Below are 19,888 nucleotides of genomic sequence, written 5' to 3' on the forward strand. Positions count from 1 at the left end.
TAAGCAACTCGGGGTACCTCAGTCTGAATTCTGGTTTTATGTGTTAACAGTGTTTAAATTTTACATCTGTTAAAATATGAACTGCGGGTCAGCTTTCCAGCTTAGTAGTGATGGGGACAAGGAGTAATGGGTACAAATTGAAACGGGAAATTCAGGCTAGATATTAGGAAGGAATTGTTGGCTGTGAGGGTGGTGAGGCCCTGGCACAGGCTGCCCAGAGGAGCTGTGGCTGCCCCATCCCTGGAAGTGTCCAAGGCCAGGTTGGAACAACTGGTCTAGCGGAAGGTGTCCCTGCCCATGGCGGGGGCTGGGATGAGATGGGCTTTAAGGCCCCTTTCCAACAAAACCATCCTGTGATTACGATTCTGCCACATCCCGGTGAGTGCCTTTCGTTGAGCGGCCGAAGGGCGCGTTGGGAAGCAGGAACTAAGGCTGTGTTTATCGGCGAGTCTGGAGGCGCGGGCAGGAAGCCAGGAGGGCAGGAACCGAGGCCGAACAGCCCCCCGGCAGGGCAGGACCCAGGGCAGGGCCCTCCGCCCCTTCCCGGCGGTTCCCGGCCGGTTCCGGCTCCTCCTCCCGGGCCGTGCCGGGGCCGGAGCGCGGCTGCGCCCGGGCCGAGTGCGACGTGGATCCGGCGGCGCCTGCGCGGGGGCCGCCTTCCCTTCCCTCCGCTTCTCAGCGCCGAGCCGAGCCCGCGGCCCCGCCGGGCAGCGCCGCAGGGCTCTGAGCTGTGGGCGGGGGTCCCCCCGGAGCCGCCGAGGATGAGCTGGTTCAACGCCTCGCAGCTGTCCAGCTTCGCCAAGCAGGCGCTGTCGCAGGCGCAGAAGTCCATCGACCGGGTGCTGGACATCCAGGCCGAGGAGAGCCCCTGGCCCGACGCCGTCATCCCCGACTACGGTGACGGTAAGGGCAGCCGGCCGACCCCCTCACCTCCCTCACTGCCCCCTTCCCTGGCTCTCCCCCTCCGCTGTCTCCCGTTTAACCCCTTAACTGGGGAGGTTTAACCCGCCCCCTCCGTCCCAAGCCCCCTCTGGTTTATATAACCCACCCCCTGGTCCTCTGGTGCCCCCCTGCAGGGTGACACCCACACAGAGCTGGGGCAGGCTCAGCTCAGTGCCCCGCTGCTGTCATCTGTGTCCTGCCTGTATTGCCCTGAGCTTCACATCCGTGTTCCTCAAGGCGTTATTTATTTTGGCTGAGGGGCTAAGAAGTGATAAAACCTGCTCAGTAATAAAAAAGGAGAAGCCGTGCCCTTCCAGAGGCATTCATGGATTTGCTCTTTGCGACAGCAGAATAGGAGCTGAAAGGATGGTCCACATAAACCAAGTGAAGGTTCCACTTTCCCTGGCATCAAGTTCATAATCCTCTAATATCTGTTGAAAGGAATGTGTTGGTGGAAAAGTTGTCATGGCCCTGAGTGTCTCTCTTTTACGTGTGCTAATGTGGAACCTGAAGGAATGGTCAGTCCTAAGTTGCTGTTTGGAAATGAAAGAGCAAAAAGGAGCTCTCTCATTAGAAACTTCTTTTCTGTTCCATAAATAATATCTCACAGATAAGAATAAATAAACGAAAGGATGGGAAACTAAATCCATCTGAAATCAGTGTCCTTATTACAGCTATATGTAGAAGATGTGTATGTATTTGTAGGAGAAGATTATTTCCAGGTGAACCTGCATCAGGGTGAGATTTCTGAAAACTGAAAGCTGTAGCAATTGAAAGTGTTTTCCAAGCTGGTTGCTCAGCAAAGGTCAGTTTTGCATGTCTTTGTCCCTTTGTGGGCTTGGCAGTCAGTCAAGTAGTCCAGTGTCGTCTTAAATCACTGGAATTGTTTGTAGAAAACGGTGTCCTGCTTAATTTATTAAAATTTTAGACTTGTCTAAACATTTTTTAATTTTAATTTATATCTGAGTATTTATAGTAGTCCTGTAATTCATAAGGAAAGCAGCAAAGATCAGCATGCATCTGGTTTCAGGAAAAACATACTTGTTTTTAAAAGATGTCAAAATACGTTCTCAGTGTTAACAGTTCACTCAGAGCTTTTTCTGCAGCAAATGAATCATGGACAAGGTAGTAAGAAACCAGATGTTTGTGGTAATAAATCACACATTTGTAGTATTTTGGGCAGTGAGAGCAGTAGTTATCTGAATTTGAGACTTGAGGCCAACAGCTATCAACAGTTCCTGAAAGTGGAAGACAGTTTTAAATACTATAACTTGGTGTTTTTCATAGGTGCTGCTGTATAAAGTGAGCTTGTTTTTAAGTAGCCTGAAATAATTGCATTACCCAGATTATATTTGCAGGTACAAAGTCAAATTTGGTATAATTTTTTGATTTATCTTTCTTACCTGGGATGCCACTGAAATTTGATGCTGAAATTCTCATTATTCTTGCTGTTGACAAGTCCTGGAAAACCTGCAAGAAGTACAATAATAGGATGTTGTTTTAGAGCAGCTTCAGAACTAAACAATTCAGTATTTCTCCACAGGAGGAGAAAAACACTCTCAGCTGGGCTGCTGATGATGTGTATTGTCAGCTCCATGCTGGTGCTTGGTGTGTGAGGAAAAATATGAAGCCTGTCACAAACTGAAAGGGCAAGAACCCTTCTCTTGGTGTAAATTCTGTAAATATTTAAAGCTTTTCCCCTCTGTTTTCTGCCGTGGTGTGTGAAGTGTTTGTGTGCTACTGGCAGATAACTTTTAAGACCTAGTAATAGTTTTCTCTTTTGTAATCTGTATGTTCTCCTCACTACAGATTTTCAGGTTGTTTTGCCTGGCCTCCTCACGCTGTGGGAAGCAGGACACCACATTTGCTTTTGCTGGTTCCCTTTGCAAAAGCAGTGCTTGCTTTTTGTGCCCAGATAGCACAGCCCTGCCCTTACAGCTCTCAAAATGCTCTGTGGGCTTGTTTCCCCTTCCCTGACACTTCTCTCCATCTGCTTTCTGGAATTGTCACTCTTGGATTTACCGGTGCAGTTTGTGTTTGGGTTCTTTCTGCTTTAAAGTTACTGTTTAACTGGGAGGGAGCAAGTTGGTTCTGTTCAGGTACTCCTGCTTTGTAGAGGTGTCTGTGTCCAGTTTAAGTCTTAAGCTTAAGGGAGACATGAAGTAATTTTCTTTTGCTTTGTTTAAAAATTGGTTCTAAGCTTTGTAAGGAAGTAATAACAAAAATGATGCTGTTTGTGTATAGTATTCACTTTAAGTTGTATGATGTTGAATATGTTCTTTTTTGAACTGTTGCATCTAAAAAGATAAATATTGAAAAAGAATACATTTTATTTTTTTTTGCCTATTTCTCCTTTTTTTTTTTTATCTCTTGTTTCAGGAACAAATTCCCTCATAAGTGGAGGATGGGATACATCTTCCTGGGGCTTGAGTTCGACTACAGAACCCCAGAATCAGCCGGTGTCGCCCACAGCAATCACCAAGCCGGTGAGGAGGACGGTAGTGGATGAATCCGAAAACTTCTTCAGTGCCTTTCTCTCCCCAACGGACGTTCAGAGTATACAGAAAAACCCAGTGGTGTCCAAGCCCCCAGCCAAATCACAGCGACCCAAAGAGGAGGTGAAAAGCACTTTGAAGGAGTCTCAGCACCCCAATCAGCTGGAAGTGCCGGTGACCACAGAGGCAGAAGTGAAGGATTCCTCTGTAGCTGGCCTGGACTTAAAAAGCCTCGATATTCCCAAGGAGAAATCAGAAGAGAATTCTGGGCTGAAATCTGACAGTAAGCATGAAGCAAGCACAGATGAAATTACTGACAAAAAGGCATCTGCTCTAAATTTGGAAGAACCTGAGGATGCTCCTAGTGAAAAATCCAGTGTAGGAGGGGAAGGAGCAGTGGGTGCACCGGAGGGCACTTCACAGCCTCTTGGTGCAGGTACAAAAGACATGGGTTTGGAAGGAAAGGAGAGAAAGACTGAGGACAGACAAAGCAATACCCCATCACCTCCCATTAGCACTTTCTCCTCGGGCACTTCCACAACCAGTGACATTGAAGTGCTGGACCATGAAAGTGTGATAAGTGAGAGCTCTGTGAGTTCAAGACAAGAAGCTGCAGATTCCAAATCCAGCCTTCACCTCATGCAGACGTCGTTCCAGCTTTTATCCACCTCTGCCTGTGCGGATTATAATCGTTTAGATGACTTCCAAAAAATGACGGAGAGCTGTGGCTCCTCTGATGCTTTCGAAAGGATTGACTCATTCAGTGTCCAGTCCTTAGACAGCAGAAGTGTGAGTGAAATAAACTCAGATGATGAGTTATCGGGCAGGGCTTCTGCCTCAGCGTCTGCTGCTGTCAGTCCTGCTGGGCCAAAGACAGAAACGGTCGATGCCCTGAAAAATAAACCTGAAATCTTGAGTGATGCTCCTGTGTTACACGCTGAGGAGGCTGAGATGGAAGAGAGTGGGAGAAGTGCAACCCCTGTTAATTCTGAACAGCCAGATGTTCTGGTTGCTGCTGTGCAGGCTCCCGAAGAACAGGTGGTGAAGGAGGAGGCCGAGCCGCAGCAGGATGCTGTGGAGCAAGTGGTAGAAGAGGACACTGAAAAGCAACAGTTTAAAAAGGTAACTGTGAAACATGTATTGCAAACACACCCTTTAATTTCAAGTGAAACTCCTGACATCTCCTTACATTAGCTTGTTCTATATCTCAATATCAGCTTCACCATATTTGAATGAATTATCTCACCCTGTAGAAAACTGTGCTTGATGTCCTGCAGAAGAACAATACTGGTGAAATTTCTGGTCAGATAGTTTTGGGTTACACCCGACCCACCTGTTTAACATAATTGTGAAGTGTGAGTAGTGCTGGCAAACAGCACTTCAGTAGGTCAGAGCTTGAGAAGTCAAATGTGTTATTTTAATTCTTTAGTGTAATTTTTTTTTCTGTGAAAGGTGGAAGAGATTCCTTGGAATATTTTGATTTGAATTACAAAACTACAAGCCTTTAGTATTTAAGCAATAATCCAGAAAATTTTTTGCAAGCATTTTTTTTTCCCACAGACAACTATCAAAATTGGATTACATTCCAGGAGTATGATGCATGTTTTCTGAGGATAGCAGTAGTTAGTGTAAATAAGTCATCTTTACTAGATAAATTAATGTTTGTTTTGAGCAAAAATAATCTTTACTTTTAAAAAGGAGGCAGAGCAGACTTTTTAAAGAAGATATGGATAGTGAACTGATTCAATGAAATGTGCATGGCTAGTTTAGATAGATGGAATGACTAGAAGTGTGACAAAATAAAATACTCAAGTGTGTGGAGGCTAAACTGGAGTTTGAAGCAGTGTGTTTTGTCCCATTCTGCTAATTTAGTGAGTGACTATTTTTTCCCATTTTCTATGACCACTTTGTTTATATTTTGTGGAGAACAGTGATAGTGGACCCCAGCAAATTTTGTCTTTCATTGGCCATATTGAGCTACACGTACAGAATCTGTTCCATTTGTTCATATTTGTACATTTGCTTGTATATTTGTTATTTCTCTGTATTCAGCTTTCCAAAACTCTAGTATTAAGAAATTACTTTGATGATGTGATCTAAGAGCTCTTAACCCTGCTTGAAAGTTTTCTTCCCCCGTCTGATTCTGTTCTGATGCTTTGTGCTCACGTTTCACAGAAGAGACTTTCCCATATAAGTTATTCTGTGATTCTGTAGAGAATGGTATTAGGAACCCTGGAAGTCTTAATGCTTAATGTAAGCTATAGATTTATAGGCTGTCAACTCTCCTTAAAAACTTCATTTATAATTAAATATATCTGTTGATGATTTTGTTGAGGAACTTAACTGAGCCACATGTGCTGATTTAGTAGGATTTCTTACAGCTGTAGAAAACAGTTATCTTTGTGTTTAGATACTGCTTAGTTCTAAAAGAATGTGGCAGAAACATGGTAATCCTCACTGACTTTTACCTCAAATTCTTAAAAGCTTTGACAAGTTGAGCTTTAAATGGTCTTGGGAGGGAATGGTGGGGGGGAAAGGGGAAGCCTGCCCCTCTTGTGTTTTAATTGTCCCATTCATCTGATCTTTATCTGTAAAAACATTGTCCAGATGATTGATTCATTAACTGAGAAACTGGAGAAGAGGGAAATACAGTTATTAAGTGCTAGTAAAGAAAAGGCACGTCTGGAAGAAGCTTATGATAACCTAAAAGAGTAAGTATGAAAATCCACACAGTAGTGGGTGTAACTGTGACTTTGCTGTAATACAATCTTAGACAATACATAAACCAAGTAGCTTCATGTCTAGAGCAAAGGTTGCACTGCTTGGGAAGGGTGGAAATAACAATTGCATATGCTGTGATGGGATTTTTTTAAAGATAATGTTGTTTCTTGGGGCCAAAATCTCTTTTGGGAAGAGGCTGGGGAAAGATTTTTCAGTGAGCAAGCAGTAGGAATGACAAACATGTAGAGTCAGGCTTGGTTATTAATAAAGATCTTTATAATATCACTGGATTCAGCTATTAAGGGAGACTGACTTTTCTGATACAGAGGTATAAACCCAGTTTACTAAGTACTTTGCTGACTAAAATGTAGGCAGTGAAAGTGGTAGAAAGTGGTAGAAGGGCTGGTTTTAGGAAAAACCTGAATTCATTATTTAATTTGGTTAAAATTAAAAGGGGAAAAAATGGAAAGTTGTATTTACCAGTTCACTGATCAAATACCAAGTTTAAAAATTTGAAGATGATCTGTGAAGCTACTGTTTAATGACTAAATTGATCTTAAACTTAAAAAACACATTAAATAATTTGCTCTATATATGGTGCAGACTATGGTTAATTACAAAGTACTTTATTAAGGGGCAAAACATTTAAGATAAATCAACTATTTATTTGTTTTCATGGGTAAATTACAGAATTAATAAAGGTCTTTGATTAGTATTTCTAGTATGGATGTGGGGGTTTTTTTGACCTCTACTTAATGTGTGTAAAATAAATAAACAAAACACTTTTTAAAAGCATTTAAGACAACCTGTTGCAAACTGTTTGGAATGTGACATAATGATGCAACTGTTCTGAACTGTTAATTTTAAATGTAGTGAAATGTTTCGAATGAAAGAAGAGAGCAGTAGCCTTTCATCTCTTAAAGAGGAGTTTGCTCAGCGAATTGCAGATGCTGAGAAGAAACTCCAACTAGCCTGCAAGGAGAGAGATGCAGCTAAAAAGGTAATTTGGCTTTTTAGTGAAATTAATACTTATTATTTTAGGACACAGTTAAATTTCTTGAGGTTTAATTGCTAAAAATTAAGATAGGGAAAAGCCTGAGTCTGACAGGTGCTGTCTGATGCTGTTAGAAACCAGCATAAGCTGGTTTTAGCCATCCAGGCTGCTTGGTATTTCCTTGGTGTTTTTAAGTTAGTTTGGTTTGGGGAAGAAAAAGGGTTTAAGGTCTGCTCTCATTCACCTTGTACCCATATATGCATTTGCATTGGTGTGAGGGAGAATGGCCTGAGGATGTGAGGAAGTGAGGAAGTGGTGAAGAATGAGAACAGCTTCTTTAGAGGATTAACTGGTAGGAAAATTAAGGGCTGATGACAGATTGATTTGGAATGAGCAAAGAAATCTGCAGCAACAAAGTTTATGGGGTTTAAACGTTCCTGACCTGATATCACAGCATTACATTTCGTAGCTTAATGCAAAAAAGGAAACTCAAATCTGTGACTGGAATACAAATATTTTTCACAGTTGTTTGTCACTGTAGGTGTCACTCTGTTGACACAGTAGTGAGTTGAAATAGAATTACCCAATACCTGTGTATGAATAGTACAGGTTGTTTTTGCAACATTGCAGAAGTTTCAAGAATAGAAAATTAAATGGATGGAGGAGTTGGAACAAATTGTATGGAGGATTTACAGACTCTCAATCCTTGGAGGTTTTTAAAACTTGATGGAATAAGGCTCTGAGCAATCTGTTTTGATCAGATAATCTCCAGAGTTCTCTTTCAACCTAAATTGTTTTCCATGAAAATTTCCTCCTTTTTTGAGAGGAAGGGGTGAGAATAAAAAGGTGATCAGTGGAGCTCACTGCATGTTTTTTCCTAAATGTATTGTAATAAATGGTTCTAAGTATTTTATCCTACTATTTAGGAAGTAAAGACTGTTAAAGAAGAACTGGCTACTAGACTTAATACCAATGAAACTGCTGAATTACTGAAAGAAAAAGAAGAGCAAATCAAAGGATTAATGGAGGAAGGTGAGAATTAATTTTTTTTTAAACAGTAAAAATGTGGAGAGTAGTTTGAAATGTACTGCTCTTGCATATGAGTCTTCTTTATGCAAAAAATGCAAAATTGGAAGCTTTTTGCCTGTTTCTGAACATTTAAAGCATTCATTGAACAGCAAAGAGCAACAGGAGGGGTCAGGCAGGTACAGGTGGCTGGAGAGGTGCTTCCTGCAGGGAGCATTAAAGGGGCTGTGAGATAGAACCAGTGTGTGCAGTACAACACACCGTGTTCCATTCAGCAGAAATCTAATTAGGGCATTGTTAAGGCATTTCTACACCGTCTCCTTTAATACTGTTTAATTTTGAAAGTAAAATTTATTTTCTAAATGAACAGACCATTTTATTTTTTTCCTGATATGATGAGCTCATTTGCTTTACTTTCAGAGCAATTCACGTCCTGTTTCACTATAGCTGAGTGTAACAAGGTCATCCTGGGATAAGGTAGATTTAAAACTTAGGAACTTCCATGAAAAAATGCAAGAATAAGCATTTCCTTCCTTATTTGGTTATTATTTTCATGGGACTGAGGAGCAAGGCAGGTGTGAATAGAGAGAATCCATAGAATATCAGCAATATGCATTAGCTTTATACTGATTTTCTTCACAGGAGAAAAGCTTTCCAAACAGCAGCTGCACAATTCCAACATTATTAAGAAATTAAGAGCCAAAGAGAAAGAGAGAGAAAATATTAACACAAAACAGAGCAAAAAGATTAAGGAATTGGAAGAGGAGTTGCAGCATTTAAAACAGGTATTTGTTGATTTTTTTTTTTTACAACTTTTTATATTAACTGCAGAGTTGCCTTTCAGAGGGGCTCTTGACAGACTGAATATTCTTTTCGTTTCTGGGAGACTTCCCTATTTCATAGAATTATAGAATGGTTTGGGATGGAAGGGACCTTAAAGATCATGTTGTTCCAACCCCCCTGCCATGGGCAGGGACACCTTCCACTAGACTGGGTTGCTCAGAGCTTCATCCAACCTGGCCTTGAACACTTCCAACCACAACTTCTCTGGGCAACCTGTGCCAGGGCCTCACCATTTCACATTATTGGAACACTGGGTTGTGATTTATGTGTATATTCTCATTAAAACTGCAGTCAGGTGTCTTTCCAGCTGCTTGTTTGCACTTGCACTGCTGTTGCCAGGTGAGCCACCCAAATTCAATACACTGAATTTTGGTTGGAAAACATGCACCAGCAAAATTTGGGCTGTGATTTAATCGAGATCTTACAAGCAGCAGACTCAGTAAGTATGTGAAACTGGTGAAGAGCAGCCCCCTCCTATGAGGAAGGTGGGGGAGCAAAACCTTTCCCTTTTAGCAAAGTGTCAGATGGGTTTAGTCATTTTATGTAACTTCATCCCAAATTGGTTGCCACAGTTGTTGCTGTGCTCAGGCAGCATGGCCTGCCCCAGGTCCTGGGGACTGTCTCATGTTTCTTGTTTGCACTCTGACAGGTGCTTGATGGCAAGGAGGACCTTGAGAAGCAGCATCGAGACAGCATTAAACAACTGAACAGTGTTGTAGAGCGACAAGAAAAGGATCTTGCTAAACTTCAGGCAGAGGTGGAAGACCTTGAAGAGAGGAACAGAAGTGTCCAGGCAGCACTTGACAGTGCATACAAGTAAGCAATCACATCTGCAGATTCTGTGCCTCTTTCTTGTGCAATGCTTGTGAAATGTTTATATATAAAAAAGTTATTTGCAAAGTCACTGTTGGCATTGTATAAACTGTAAATGCGTTGAGGTTTTTTTGTTTGTTTGTTTGTTTTTCTCCCCAGGGAACTTGCAGATCTTCATAAAGCTAATGCTACAAAGGACAGTGAGGCTCAGGAAGCAGCCTTAAGTAGGGAAATGAAAGCAAAGGAAGAGCTTGGGTTAGCTCTGGAAAAGGCCCAGGAGGAGGCTCGGCAGCAACAAGAAGCTTTGGCAATTCAGGTGGGTCTTGAATACAGTCAATAAACTTTTTAACTGAACAAATGACTGTGCTGAGGTGGAGTGTGCACCTGACATCATGAACCTGTTGCAATATGAGGTGGAACTCATTTTTGTTTACTTGGCAAATACCCAGTGGATTTCTTTCCAGTTGAATTTGTTCAGTCTTGAGCAGTAGTTGTGCTAAGCTTTAAAATACTAATTTTATTTCAAAATACTTATAATTGTATAAATGAAATTACTTGGACAGGCTCTGTGTTGAGGTTGTAATAGCCTTACCATGGTGCAAAATTCAAGAAATGTATGGAATTTTTTAGTGATAATCAGTGTAACTATTTGCACGCAAAAACAAAGCCTTTGCTTATAAACAGACATACCCTGTCTAACAGTGTTTAAAAATGGTGTAGGACTGTGGCACTGAAGAGGTGATACTATAACTTTCAGCAAGAGTTTAGTAACAATTACTTGCTTACTTAGGTGGCAGACCTGAGGCTGGCACTGCAACGTGCAGAGCAGCAGGCAGCAAGAAAGGAAGATTATTTACGCCAGGAAATTGGTGAACTACAACAGGTACTATAACAAAGAGGTGATGCCAACTTGTATCTGCAAGGAGGGTTTCTAAAAACTGAAAGTAAAATGCTACCATGGCATTAATAGCCTGAAAGAGAGCATTTGTTTTCCTTGTTACCTGCATGATTTGTCCTGTGTAGAGGAAAAATAAAAATATTAAAGGAAATGGTTTTTTAAATCACATGGTGGACAAAATAGTATTTTTTTATGATGCCTCTTAAATGTAATGCAGTCCTTTTAATATAAGACAAAGTACAGACATGAAGTTTGTGGTAGTCATCTAAAATTGCTGACAAATGTGTTTTGAATGACTCTTTAGCTGCTTCTTAAAAATATTTTTATGGTTTTCAGGTCCAGGAGATAGATTGTTGCCAAAATGTTTCAAATGATGTTCCAGAGGGCTGGACATTTCTGGACCCTTGCTCTGTGATTTATGTAAAAATGTTAAACTTCTCTCTTGGAATATGACAGCTAGGAGTTTGAACCCATAAACATTGGCTGTAAAGCAATAATCTTAGAATGTTAAGCAGCTGCTGTGCATTTAGTTGAATTCTCTATTAATCTTTGAATCCATCATATGATTTCAAAGCTTAGTTATATTTGATTTGTGATTTCAGAGACTCCAAGAAGCAGAGAACAGGAACCAAGAACTGAGCCAAAGTGTCACATCCGCTACACGGCCCCTGCTCCGGCAGATAGAAAATCTTCAGGCCACGCTGGGAGCACAGACCTCTGCATGGGAAAAACTGGAAAAGAACCTTTCTGACAGACTGGGTAAGATATTTTTAGCTTTTACTGAGCTGTGGGGCTCTTGATGAAAATGTGAGATGCCTGAAGTTAAAAGTAAAGGACTTGACACTTCCCCGGTGCGTAGCTGGTGGACCAGAAAAGATGAGCACAAAATGCTTTCCTTTAAGGAAATGGTGAGGGGGGAATTATGCCAAGGTTCTTGGCCAGGTAATCCACTGTTTCTCTTTAAAACACAATATAAGATGAGATGGAGGTGTTAAGGTTTTCATGTCCTTACAGCATCTAACAGAAGGATGGGCACTGAGACACTGAAGGTATCCCAGCATGGAGGCTGGTGCTTAGATTCCAAATTGTAAAGTTTGGAATCGTTTACTTACCTAACTGCATAGGTGATGATACATATATTTGTTGATACAGTAGTAACCTATAGCTTTAAATGAAAAATGCTTAAAAAGCCCATAGGTGGGGGCTTTTTTAAGAGAAATTATTTCTTTTCTGGAGACAGTCTGTAGTTGTATATTGCATTCTGAAAGAGTATGAAATCTCTCCTGTGTCGCTCTGATCCTCTGGCTGTGGTGGAAAATACCTAATTTCCTTTACAAAAGAAAACAAGATATATTTTTAAAAAACCCCTCAAATTCAGTTTTGATGCATAAGTAAATGGCCCCTGTTATAGATGTTTGATGAAAAAATGTTAAATTCCGTGTTTTTCCTAATATTAGGTGAGTCTCAAACTCTTCTAGCAGCAGCTGCTGAGAGAGAACGGGCTGCTACAGAAGAACTTCTTGCTAATAAAATTCAGATGTCTTCTTCTGAATCTCAGAATAGTCTTTTAAGGCAAGAAAATACACGCCTTCAGGCTCAGCTGGAAGTGGAGAGAACCAAATTGAAGAAAATGGAAAACGAAAACAGTAGGTGAGTTGCATTTTTGGTTAAACAGCATTTCGTTAAAATTGAAGTGAAATGGAGTGCTGATATGACTATGCAAAATGTTGGCAGCTGTTGATGTTGTCCAACTTCTTAAGGATATTGTGTTTCATGCTAAAGATTGGAGGGTGTTACATTCATAATGTTTTATAGCCCTGAAGCTATGTTTGTTTTAAAAACCTAGGAATCTTAAGTAAACAGAAAATACTTAGTGACTTTCTCTACCTGTTTCCTTCCTCAATGTAGGTATGAGGTTGAACTAGAAGGGCTCAAAGATGAGTATGCAAAAACCTTGGAAGATGCAAAGAAAGAAAAGGTATTGCCTAGTGCATCTTTATTCTGTGTTATCATTGAAGTCTGAGCTAGCAGGATGTTAACAACCTGTATTTATTTGTGCAGACACTGCTGGCTACTCAGTTAGAAATGGAGAGGATGAAAGTGGAACAGGAAAGAAAGAAGGCAATTCTCGTGCAGGAAGCAGCAAAGGAGAAGGTACCAAAGCCCAACATCTCGAAGTCTTATTGATATTATCATTATTTTAGTAGATATCTATAACCTGAAACTTAGAGTAGATATCTATACCTGGCAGTATATACAGCACATGCTGTCAGCTTGGGCACTGGGGACTTGGCTCTCTCTTTATTGTGACTGCCTTTTATTCCCAGTGAAATAAATGTTGTGTTAGACTCACTGAAATACATTTTGACTATTTACTTGAGAAGAGAAAATATGGATAATGATTGTTTTAATCATCTGAGGTTTTTGAGTGCTCTTGTATTCTCTCTCTTCTGAAGTTACTTGTTTTCTTTGCTTAGACTACTAGCATTGCTTCCACTCAATTCCTGTTTTGTTTCACATGATTGTGTGTAATTACCACATGCTTTCCAGATGAAGTCACAAGTCTCAGAGCAGTCCTCAGTAGTCCTTAACTTTGCTACTGCTAATTAGCAGTTGGTATTCAAGTAGAACTGTTTGTATGATTGGTTTCTTACCTTCTCCAGTTCTAAAATCTAAGTTCTTTATCTTTCAGAGGCCAGCATTCTTGTAGATGCTGCCTGGAAAAAGAGGCCAGTCTATTAGGAAGGTATATTAGTAAAGTATGTGAGAAATCTCAGAATTTAATTCATACACTTTATTTGGGAAAAAAAAAGTATTAACATTCACTGTAAAAAGAGACTTCCTTCTGGGTGTGAGATACTCTTCCATTTGGGCTTACAAAACTGCCTCTGAATCTCCCTTGGCTACTTGAGAGGAACTCTTTTGGTGTAATTTGCAGCTTCTGTCTTCATTTCCAGAAAAGTCTGAGAACTTGGTCAGAGACTATAAGTGTTATAGCACAGACACTCTTCATTGTTGAACTTTCATATGTTTTAGGGATAAAGGAAATAGAAAGTTTATCTATCACATAGTGTCCTATAGTGGTGAAAAAAGGCAGTCTTTTTACAGAATCTGTCTTTTGCAATGTTGTGAACTTTTTTCTTTGTGTAACTGGTGATGTTGTCTGTTGTTGTTTGTGTTTAAGGATCGGAAGTCATTTACAGTTGAAACTGTTTCAAGTACTCCATCAATGTCACGCTCTAGTTCCATAAGTGGGGTGGAAATGGCAGGACTTCAAACCTCTTTCCTCTCACAGGTAGGATATATCACCTATATTGCCTTTTATTTTTTTTGACAGACTACTTATTTTGCTCCTCAAGAAGTCTTATTAAATGTAGAAAATAACTCTTGAAGAGTGTATTGGCCTTAGACAAGCTAACTTCCTGTGCACAAACACCTAAAACCTGCTTACAAGATGTCTGTGGTTGTAAAACACATGTGAAAGGCAGGTGAAACTACAACTTTTATTGCAGAGTGATATATACATGTATTGGTGCTGAGTTCACATGTAAGGAGCTATCCCAAACCGTGCCTATTTACCTTAAGGTTTTGTTTTAAAAACAAAATTTAAACATCAAAATGCTTGCCTAGCACAGTATAATTGTAAATCTCAAAGGATGCAATACTTAGGAGAAGGTGGATTTCAAAGTGTGCATGTTTTAATCTAGTTTTAAGCTTCTCTAACCTTCTGTTTGTAGGATGATCCTCATGATCACTCGTTTGGACCAATAGCTACTAGTGGGAGCAACCTCTATGATGCCATAAGGATGGGAGCAGGTTCAAGTATAATTGAAAACCTTCAGTCACAGCTAAAACTAAGAGAAGGAGAGATTTCACATCTACAGGTACTGTGGTCACTCTTACATACCCAAACAGCGTTTACAAGTGTAAATACTAATGCAATTGATGTTATGTTGTGGGTTTTTATTCAGAAAGCTTGGTCACTTTTATGGCAGTTCTGTGAACCAGAGGAGCTGCTGGAGGTATGTGTAGGGATGAGCACCTTTGTTTGGGCAAGGACCTATCCAGAAAACTTGTCAGATAAACAAAAAAGGCAAAAACCCCAAAGCACTGCTCAGATTAGAGAAGAAAGCGAGAGTGCTTCCAAGGTGTGCTGTCTCAGAGTCTGACACAATAAAAAGCCTTAATTACTGCATCAAAGTATTTTTTTAAATAAATACAGTAAATTCTTTCCTTCTCCTTATTGTTGTATGTGTTTACCTCAGCTGGAAATTGGAAACCTTGAGAAAACTCGATCAATAATGGCAGAAGAACTGGTTAAATTAACAAATCAAAATGATGAACTGGAAGAAAAAGTGAAGGAAATACCAAAATTACGCACACAGTTAAAGGTAAATGTATTTCTGTTGTAAATCCATGTCAAATTTATGTAACTGGAGTTTTTATTAGGAATGCCTCTATCAGTTTAGGATTATATTCAAGTCTCTCCCTAATAATAAATGACTGAGGATTTGGGATTTTTACAGAGTAAAATCTGAAAATGCCCACTCTGTAGCTGGGTAGTGACCTCAAAACACAGTTGTTGGAAATGTGTGCTGTGCAGAAGATTTTGTGCTAAATCAGGGAGGGGACATTCTTGTTTCTGTCATTTAAGACACTTGGCTGGAACTGGACTTTTTAGTAGAGGGGGTGTTTTGATAAATAGCATGGATTTGAGAGGTTGATGCAGAAGCTGAATGAGTGTCTGGTAGAAATACAGGAAAGAGGACAAATAGTTTAATCCTCATGTTTAAGAATTTAAATGGAAATATTTGGGAATTATCATTATTCTATACATACAGAATGTTCAGTTTTCTGCTGAAATATTTCACAAACTGGTAATTCCTGTAGTAAAACTGTGTAGTTTTCTAACTGTATTTAGTGCTTATAGCACTAAAGGTGCTTTAGTACAGCCTCTGAAGCCAGCACTAATTCTCTGTAGGATCTTTGGAATATCTTCTTTTTAATATCTGGAGTATAAATCTAGCCATGTTCAAACACAAAGTATTTCTGAAGAGTTTATGGTGTGCTTCACTGTAGTTATATTTTGATAAAGCAATGCTACACTTACTTCCCTGAGTAGTGTAAAACACTGTCCCAGGAGCAACTTTTTTAATGTTGAAAACCAGTCAGATAACAAACTTGTCCTTGCAGGATTTGGATCAAAGATACAACACAATTCTCCAGATGTATGGAGAGAAGGCAGAGGAAGCTGAGGAACTCCGACTGGATCTGGAAGATGTGAAAAACATGTACAAGACTCAGATAGATGAACTTTTAAGACAAAGACAAAATTAGTTCCTGCTGGAACTCTTAACATTATATGTTAACAGACTGTAAAGATAACTGTTTATGTAAATGCTGAATTTAAATGTCTTGTAAAAAATAACTGTATCATAGAAAATGTGACTATATCATAGAGTTCCTATGTTGACAGAAAAATCAATGCTTTAAGTGTCCCATTCTGTCTGCAGTTAAATTATTTGTGCAATATTTAATTTTTTTTTTTCAGTCATCCCTTTATTTAAGTCTTTGCTAAATGGTGGGTCATTTTACTTGTAAACAGTAGCAGAGATGATGGTTGTTACCTCATGAGACAGCACTGGAAGGCATGAGTTGTACTAAAACAGCCCTTGATTCATAATTCCTGTAAACCTATGAAAATCACATTAGAAGTCTTTCCTAAGTGTTCTTCATATGAGTTTTTCTAAAACCTGATCAGTTAATTTTTAATAACAAAATAGCAGTGACTTGCTGTCTGAAGCATAATTGGTGGATATTTTTATGACAGCAGAATCTTACATTTGTACTTGCAACATCTGAACATGTTAGGGTGATTATTCTTAAATCAGATTAGTCTGACTATTTTACACTAAGTCCTCTAAAGCAGAGTGTGAGACTCAGATGACACTTTATATTACAGCTTCATCTTGTATATTGCTCATGTTCTTATGAACAGTGTAGAGACAACAGCTCTGCTTGTAATTGTAAATGTGTCTAATTTTAACACCAGAAATCGGAACTACTAAATATTTATCCTAGATTTAGTTGCTGATTTTATAACAGTAGCTAAAACAGTTCAGAAGAATGCAGAAAACTCGTTCTTTTTTAAAAATAAGTTGCTGCAGCTCTCATGGTCCCTTGTATACAAGTAGCAGGGTTTAGACTTTCTGTAAAATTGTACTGCGACTTAATATACTTTTCAAGCCAGTCTCCAGTGGCTTCAAAGTATTTCTCATGCCATTCCTTAAGCAAGGTATTGGTCAAACAGCATCCATGTGACTTGGAGTTGAGCTGCATTTTTGGTAATGTCAGAGGAAACGTTTGAATTGGACCCTTGGGAATGCTGAGAATCGCGGGAAGGAGTTTTCGCCTTCCTCTCTGCATGCCAGAGGCCAAATATTTTGCTGCATTTCGGAACCTACTCGTGTGAAATATTCAGCAGTCGAAATTCTTTGCTTATCATACCAGTGCCTCTGTTGGGAAAGGGTTTTTTTTTTCCCAGATCTGTGCACATTGTAATTTGGGAACTCTCTTCCTGCTTGGGTATTCGGTGGCCTGAGAGAGACAAAGGATGTAAAGGATGAGAAATTGCTTCTGGAGAAAAGTCTCTCGGTAACATGGTTTTACTATTGGTGTTAAGGATTTATTCCTCACTGGGAGAACAGTTAATTCACTGAAGGTACACAGGCAAGGGTATGTTCCTGTAAAATCCTAGTCCAACTTGAGGTTCAGGCAGTTACTCTGAACATTTCAATAATGCCATAGAGCAAAAACACTAAAATTTGTTATAACTCCCCATCTGTCACAGAAACTTTAACTGCTTTAATATTAAATACTTTTTTCTTTTCCTTTTTTTTTTTTTAATGGGGAGGTGGGAGGGAACTATCCTCTTACTGTTTTCATTTCAGATTTGGAAACCATGGTGATTTCATTTTTTTCCTGAAAACCTCAGAATTTAACACTTTTCCTTCATATTGAAGCACAGTTGGTTGCTCTAAGTTTCAAAAAAGCCCCAAACCAACCAACCCCAAACAAAAAACCACTCCTTATAAAAGCACTTTCTGGAGCTTTACTGATTTATTGTGTATTAGAATTATGATGTGCAAAGGTTAGTTCAGCCTTCTCTTAAGAAAACAACTCTTATGATGGTCAAAGATTAGCAATTCTGTTCAGCTTTTATCTGCTACAGGAAATCAATAAATGGCTTGTTTTCAGCACTTTTTTACAATCTTGGTAGACAAATGCAGTACTCTAAAAACAAAAAAAAATCATCCTTTGAACTTTTATTGTGATCTGTTGCTGCCAGTGCTTTTGAAGGTAACATTTCCTGTGTAATTTGTGAGTAGATGCTCCTGAAGGGCTGACACAGGCAGTTCTGAGAATATCTTGGGCTATCTTGGATTTTCAGGAAGAGCTTTGTAAATGGGAAATTTTAATATGCAGTCAGCATTAACTGTTTTCAATGTAAAAACATTTGACAGGTATTAGATTTTTAAATTTTACAAAAGTAGATGTAAATATTTTTATTGACTATTTTTGGATTCTTTATTCCCATTTAGTGCAACCTTTACTATCACCTGAGAATCAGATGGCCTTCTGTGTCTTAATCATCAAAGCCTTAGAAAACAAGGTGGCTGTTGGAAGGTAACATAGACTTTAAAGTATTCTGGTTTGGTCATCTTTGGCATAATTCTTGTATGCTTGTTTTGAAGAAACATTAATGTCTGCGTGGACACATTTTGTTCATTGCTCTTATTGAGTTTGCCTAGAAGAGTAACATGCAAAATTAAAGGTCTTAGGTCAGAATTCTAATATCCATGTCTGTTCAAATTTATTATTTTAGGACATTCCTTCTGAATGCAACTAATTTAGATCTCATTTTTCAGTGCATATGCAAGTATGAAGAAATGCTATTTAAAGGTTTACTCAAAGTACAGTGTTCAGAGGGGGCTGAATTCCCAGCCTTAGTAATGGAAAGGCCTGTGTGGATGTGGGTGGGTGTGGATGAGGAATAGACTCCTCGGTACTTGCTTCCTTTAAGAACACACGTTCAGAATCCCATGAGAGAAGGGTTAGTTCTACTTATTTTTCTTTCCCTAAAAGTTTGTTTTAATTTACATGCCTATGTTTTACTAAGGGCTATAATGATCCTGAGTATGAGGCGAAATGGTTATTGCACGGTAAAATTAAACCCCTTGGTTTCTAGCTGTAAAATGTTTATAAGTGTGTAAAAAGCACGGGTCAGGGTAAAATAAAATTTTGTGCTAAGAGTGTGCTCTGGTTCTCTTTGAGAAAAGACTTAAAACAGTTCCGTAGTGGGTGGATGGGTGTGAACCTGGTGGTGTGAAATGAAAATACCACTCAAGTCAAGAGATACCAGATCTAGCTGGAATTACAGATGCCAGTTCAATTCTTGTGGTGCTGCGGGTATTGAGGTAGAAGAGGGTGGTTTATTTATAAATGCACTGCAGTGATGTGATTACGGATAACGTGAAATTCAGACTAAATTCCTTTATTCAGGTAAGCGGTGTCAGCCCATCTGCCGGCGCGCTCTGTCCCGTGTTCTCCCGCAGGTTTCCTGTGGCAGGCTGGGCGTTTGTTCCTCGTTCCCCACCTGCGAACGAGGGGAGAAGAGCTCTGTGCTGGCGTGGAGGATTCACAGCCCTTGAGTGTTGTCGCCTGTGCCCCCTCCGGCGCTCGGCGCTGCAGGAATTGGGTCAAACCGCAGGAGGTTGCGGGTTCGCAATCCCGGCAGGAGCGCTTGTCGTGTGCCTGCCCCGCAATACCCAGAGGGGACGCAGGGCGTATCATCCACCTCCCTGTGAGGCGGGCAGTGGTCTGAGCGCAGGCGCGGTGCCACCGGAGCCGGCCCGCTCCCGGGACTCGGTGGGGAGCCCTGGAACAAAATGGGGCTGGCCGGGAAGCTCGCTTCCTGCCGAGCGGCGGCAGGAAAAAGCGCCCTGCTTCCTACCGACTGCCGATCGCCGCTCCCGGGGCGGCAGCGCTGGATTTCACCGCAGCAGAAGGAAGACGCGCCGCTTTGATCATACCCCCGCTGAATCCCCCGCGGGCAGGTGCCTCCCCGCCCGGGCCCAAACACTGAGCGCCGCTCGG

At 40.3% G+C, this 19,888-nt stretch overlaps 1 protein-coding gene across 1 annotated transcript; it reads left to right on the forward strand.

Moving 5' to 3' along the window:
• The first annotated feature begins 691 nt into the window (after positions 1 to 691).
• On the forward strand, positions 692 to 19,046 carry TMF1 (TATA element modulatory factor 1). The gene is made up of 17 exons (XM_008925719.4): positions 692 to 903; positions 3,322 to 4,559; positions 6,045 to 6,148; positions 7,032 to 7,158; positions 8,079 to 8,184; positions 8,821 to 8,963; positions 9,671 to 9,837; positions 9,994 to 10,150; positions 10,625 to 10,717; positions 11,335 to 11,491; positions 12,190 to 12,382; positions 12,641 to 12,710; positions 12,794 to 12,886; positions 13,917 to 14,027; positions 14,470 to 14,616; positions 14,998 to 15,123; positions 15,926 to 19,046. Exons 1-17 carry the CDS (start codon positions 762 to 764, stop codon positions 16,067 to 16,069), a joined length of 3,318 nt encoding a protein of 1,105 aa, XP_008923967.3. The 5' UTR covers positions 692 to 761; the 3' UTR covers positions 16,070 to 19,046.
• The last annotated feature ends 842 nt before the right edge of the window (positions 19,047 to 19,888 follow it).

Source organism: Manacus vitellinus, unplaced genomic scaffold (assembly GCF_001715985.3).
Source record: "Manacus vitellinus isolate BGI_N305 unplaced genomic scaffold, ASM171598v3 scaffold_14_pilon, whole genome shotgun sequence".
Classification (NCBI taxonomy): Eukaryota; Metazoa; Chordata; class Aves; order Passeriformes; family Pipridae; genus Manacus; species Manacus vitellinus.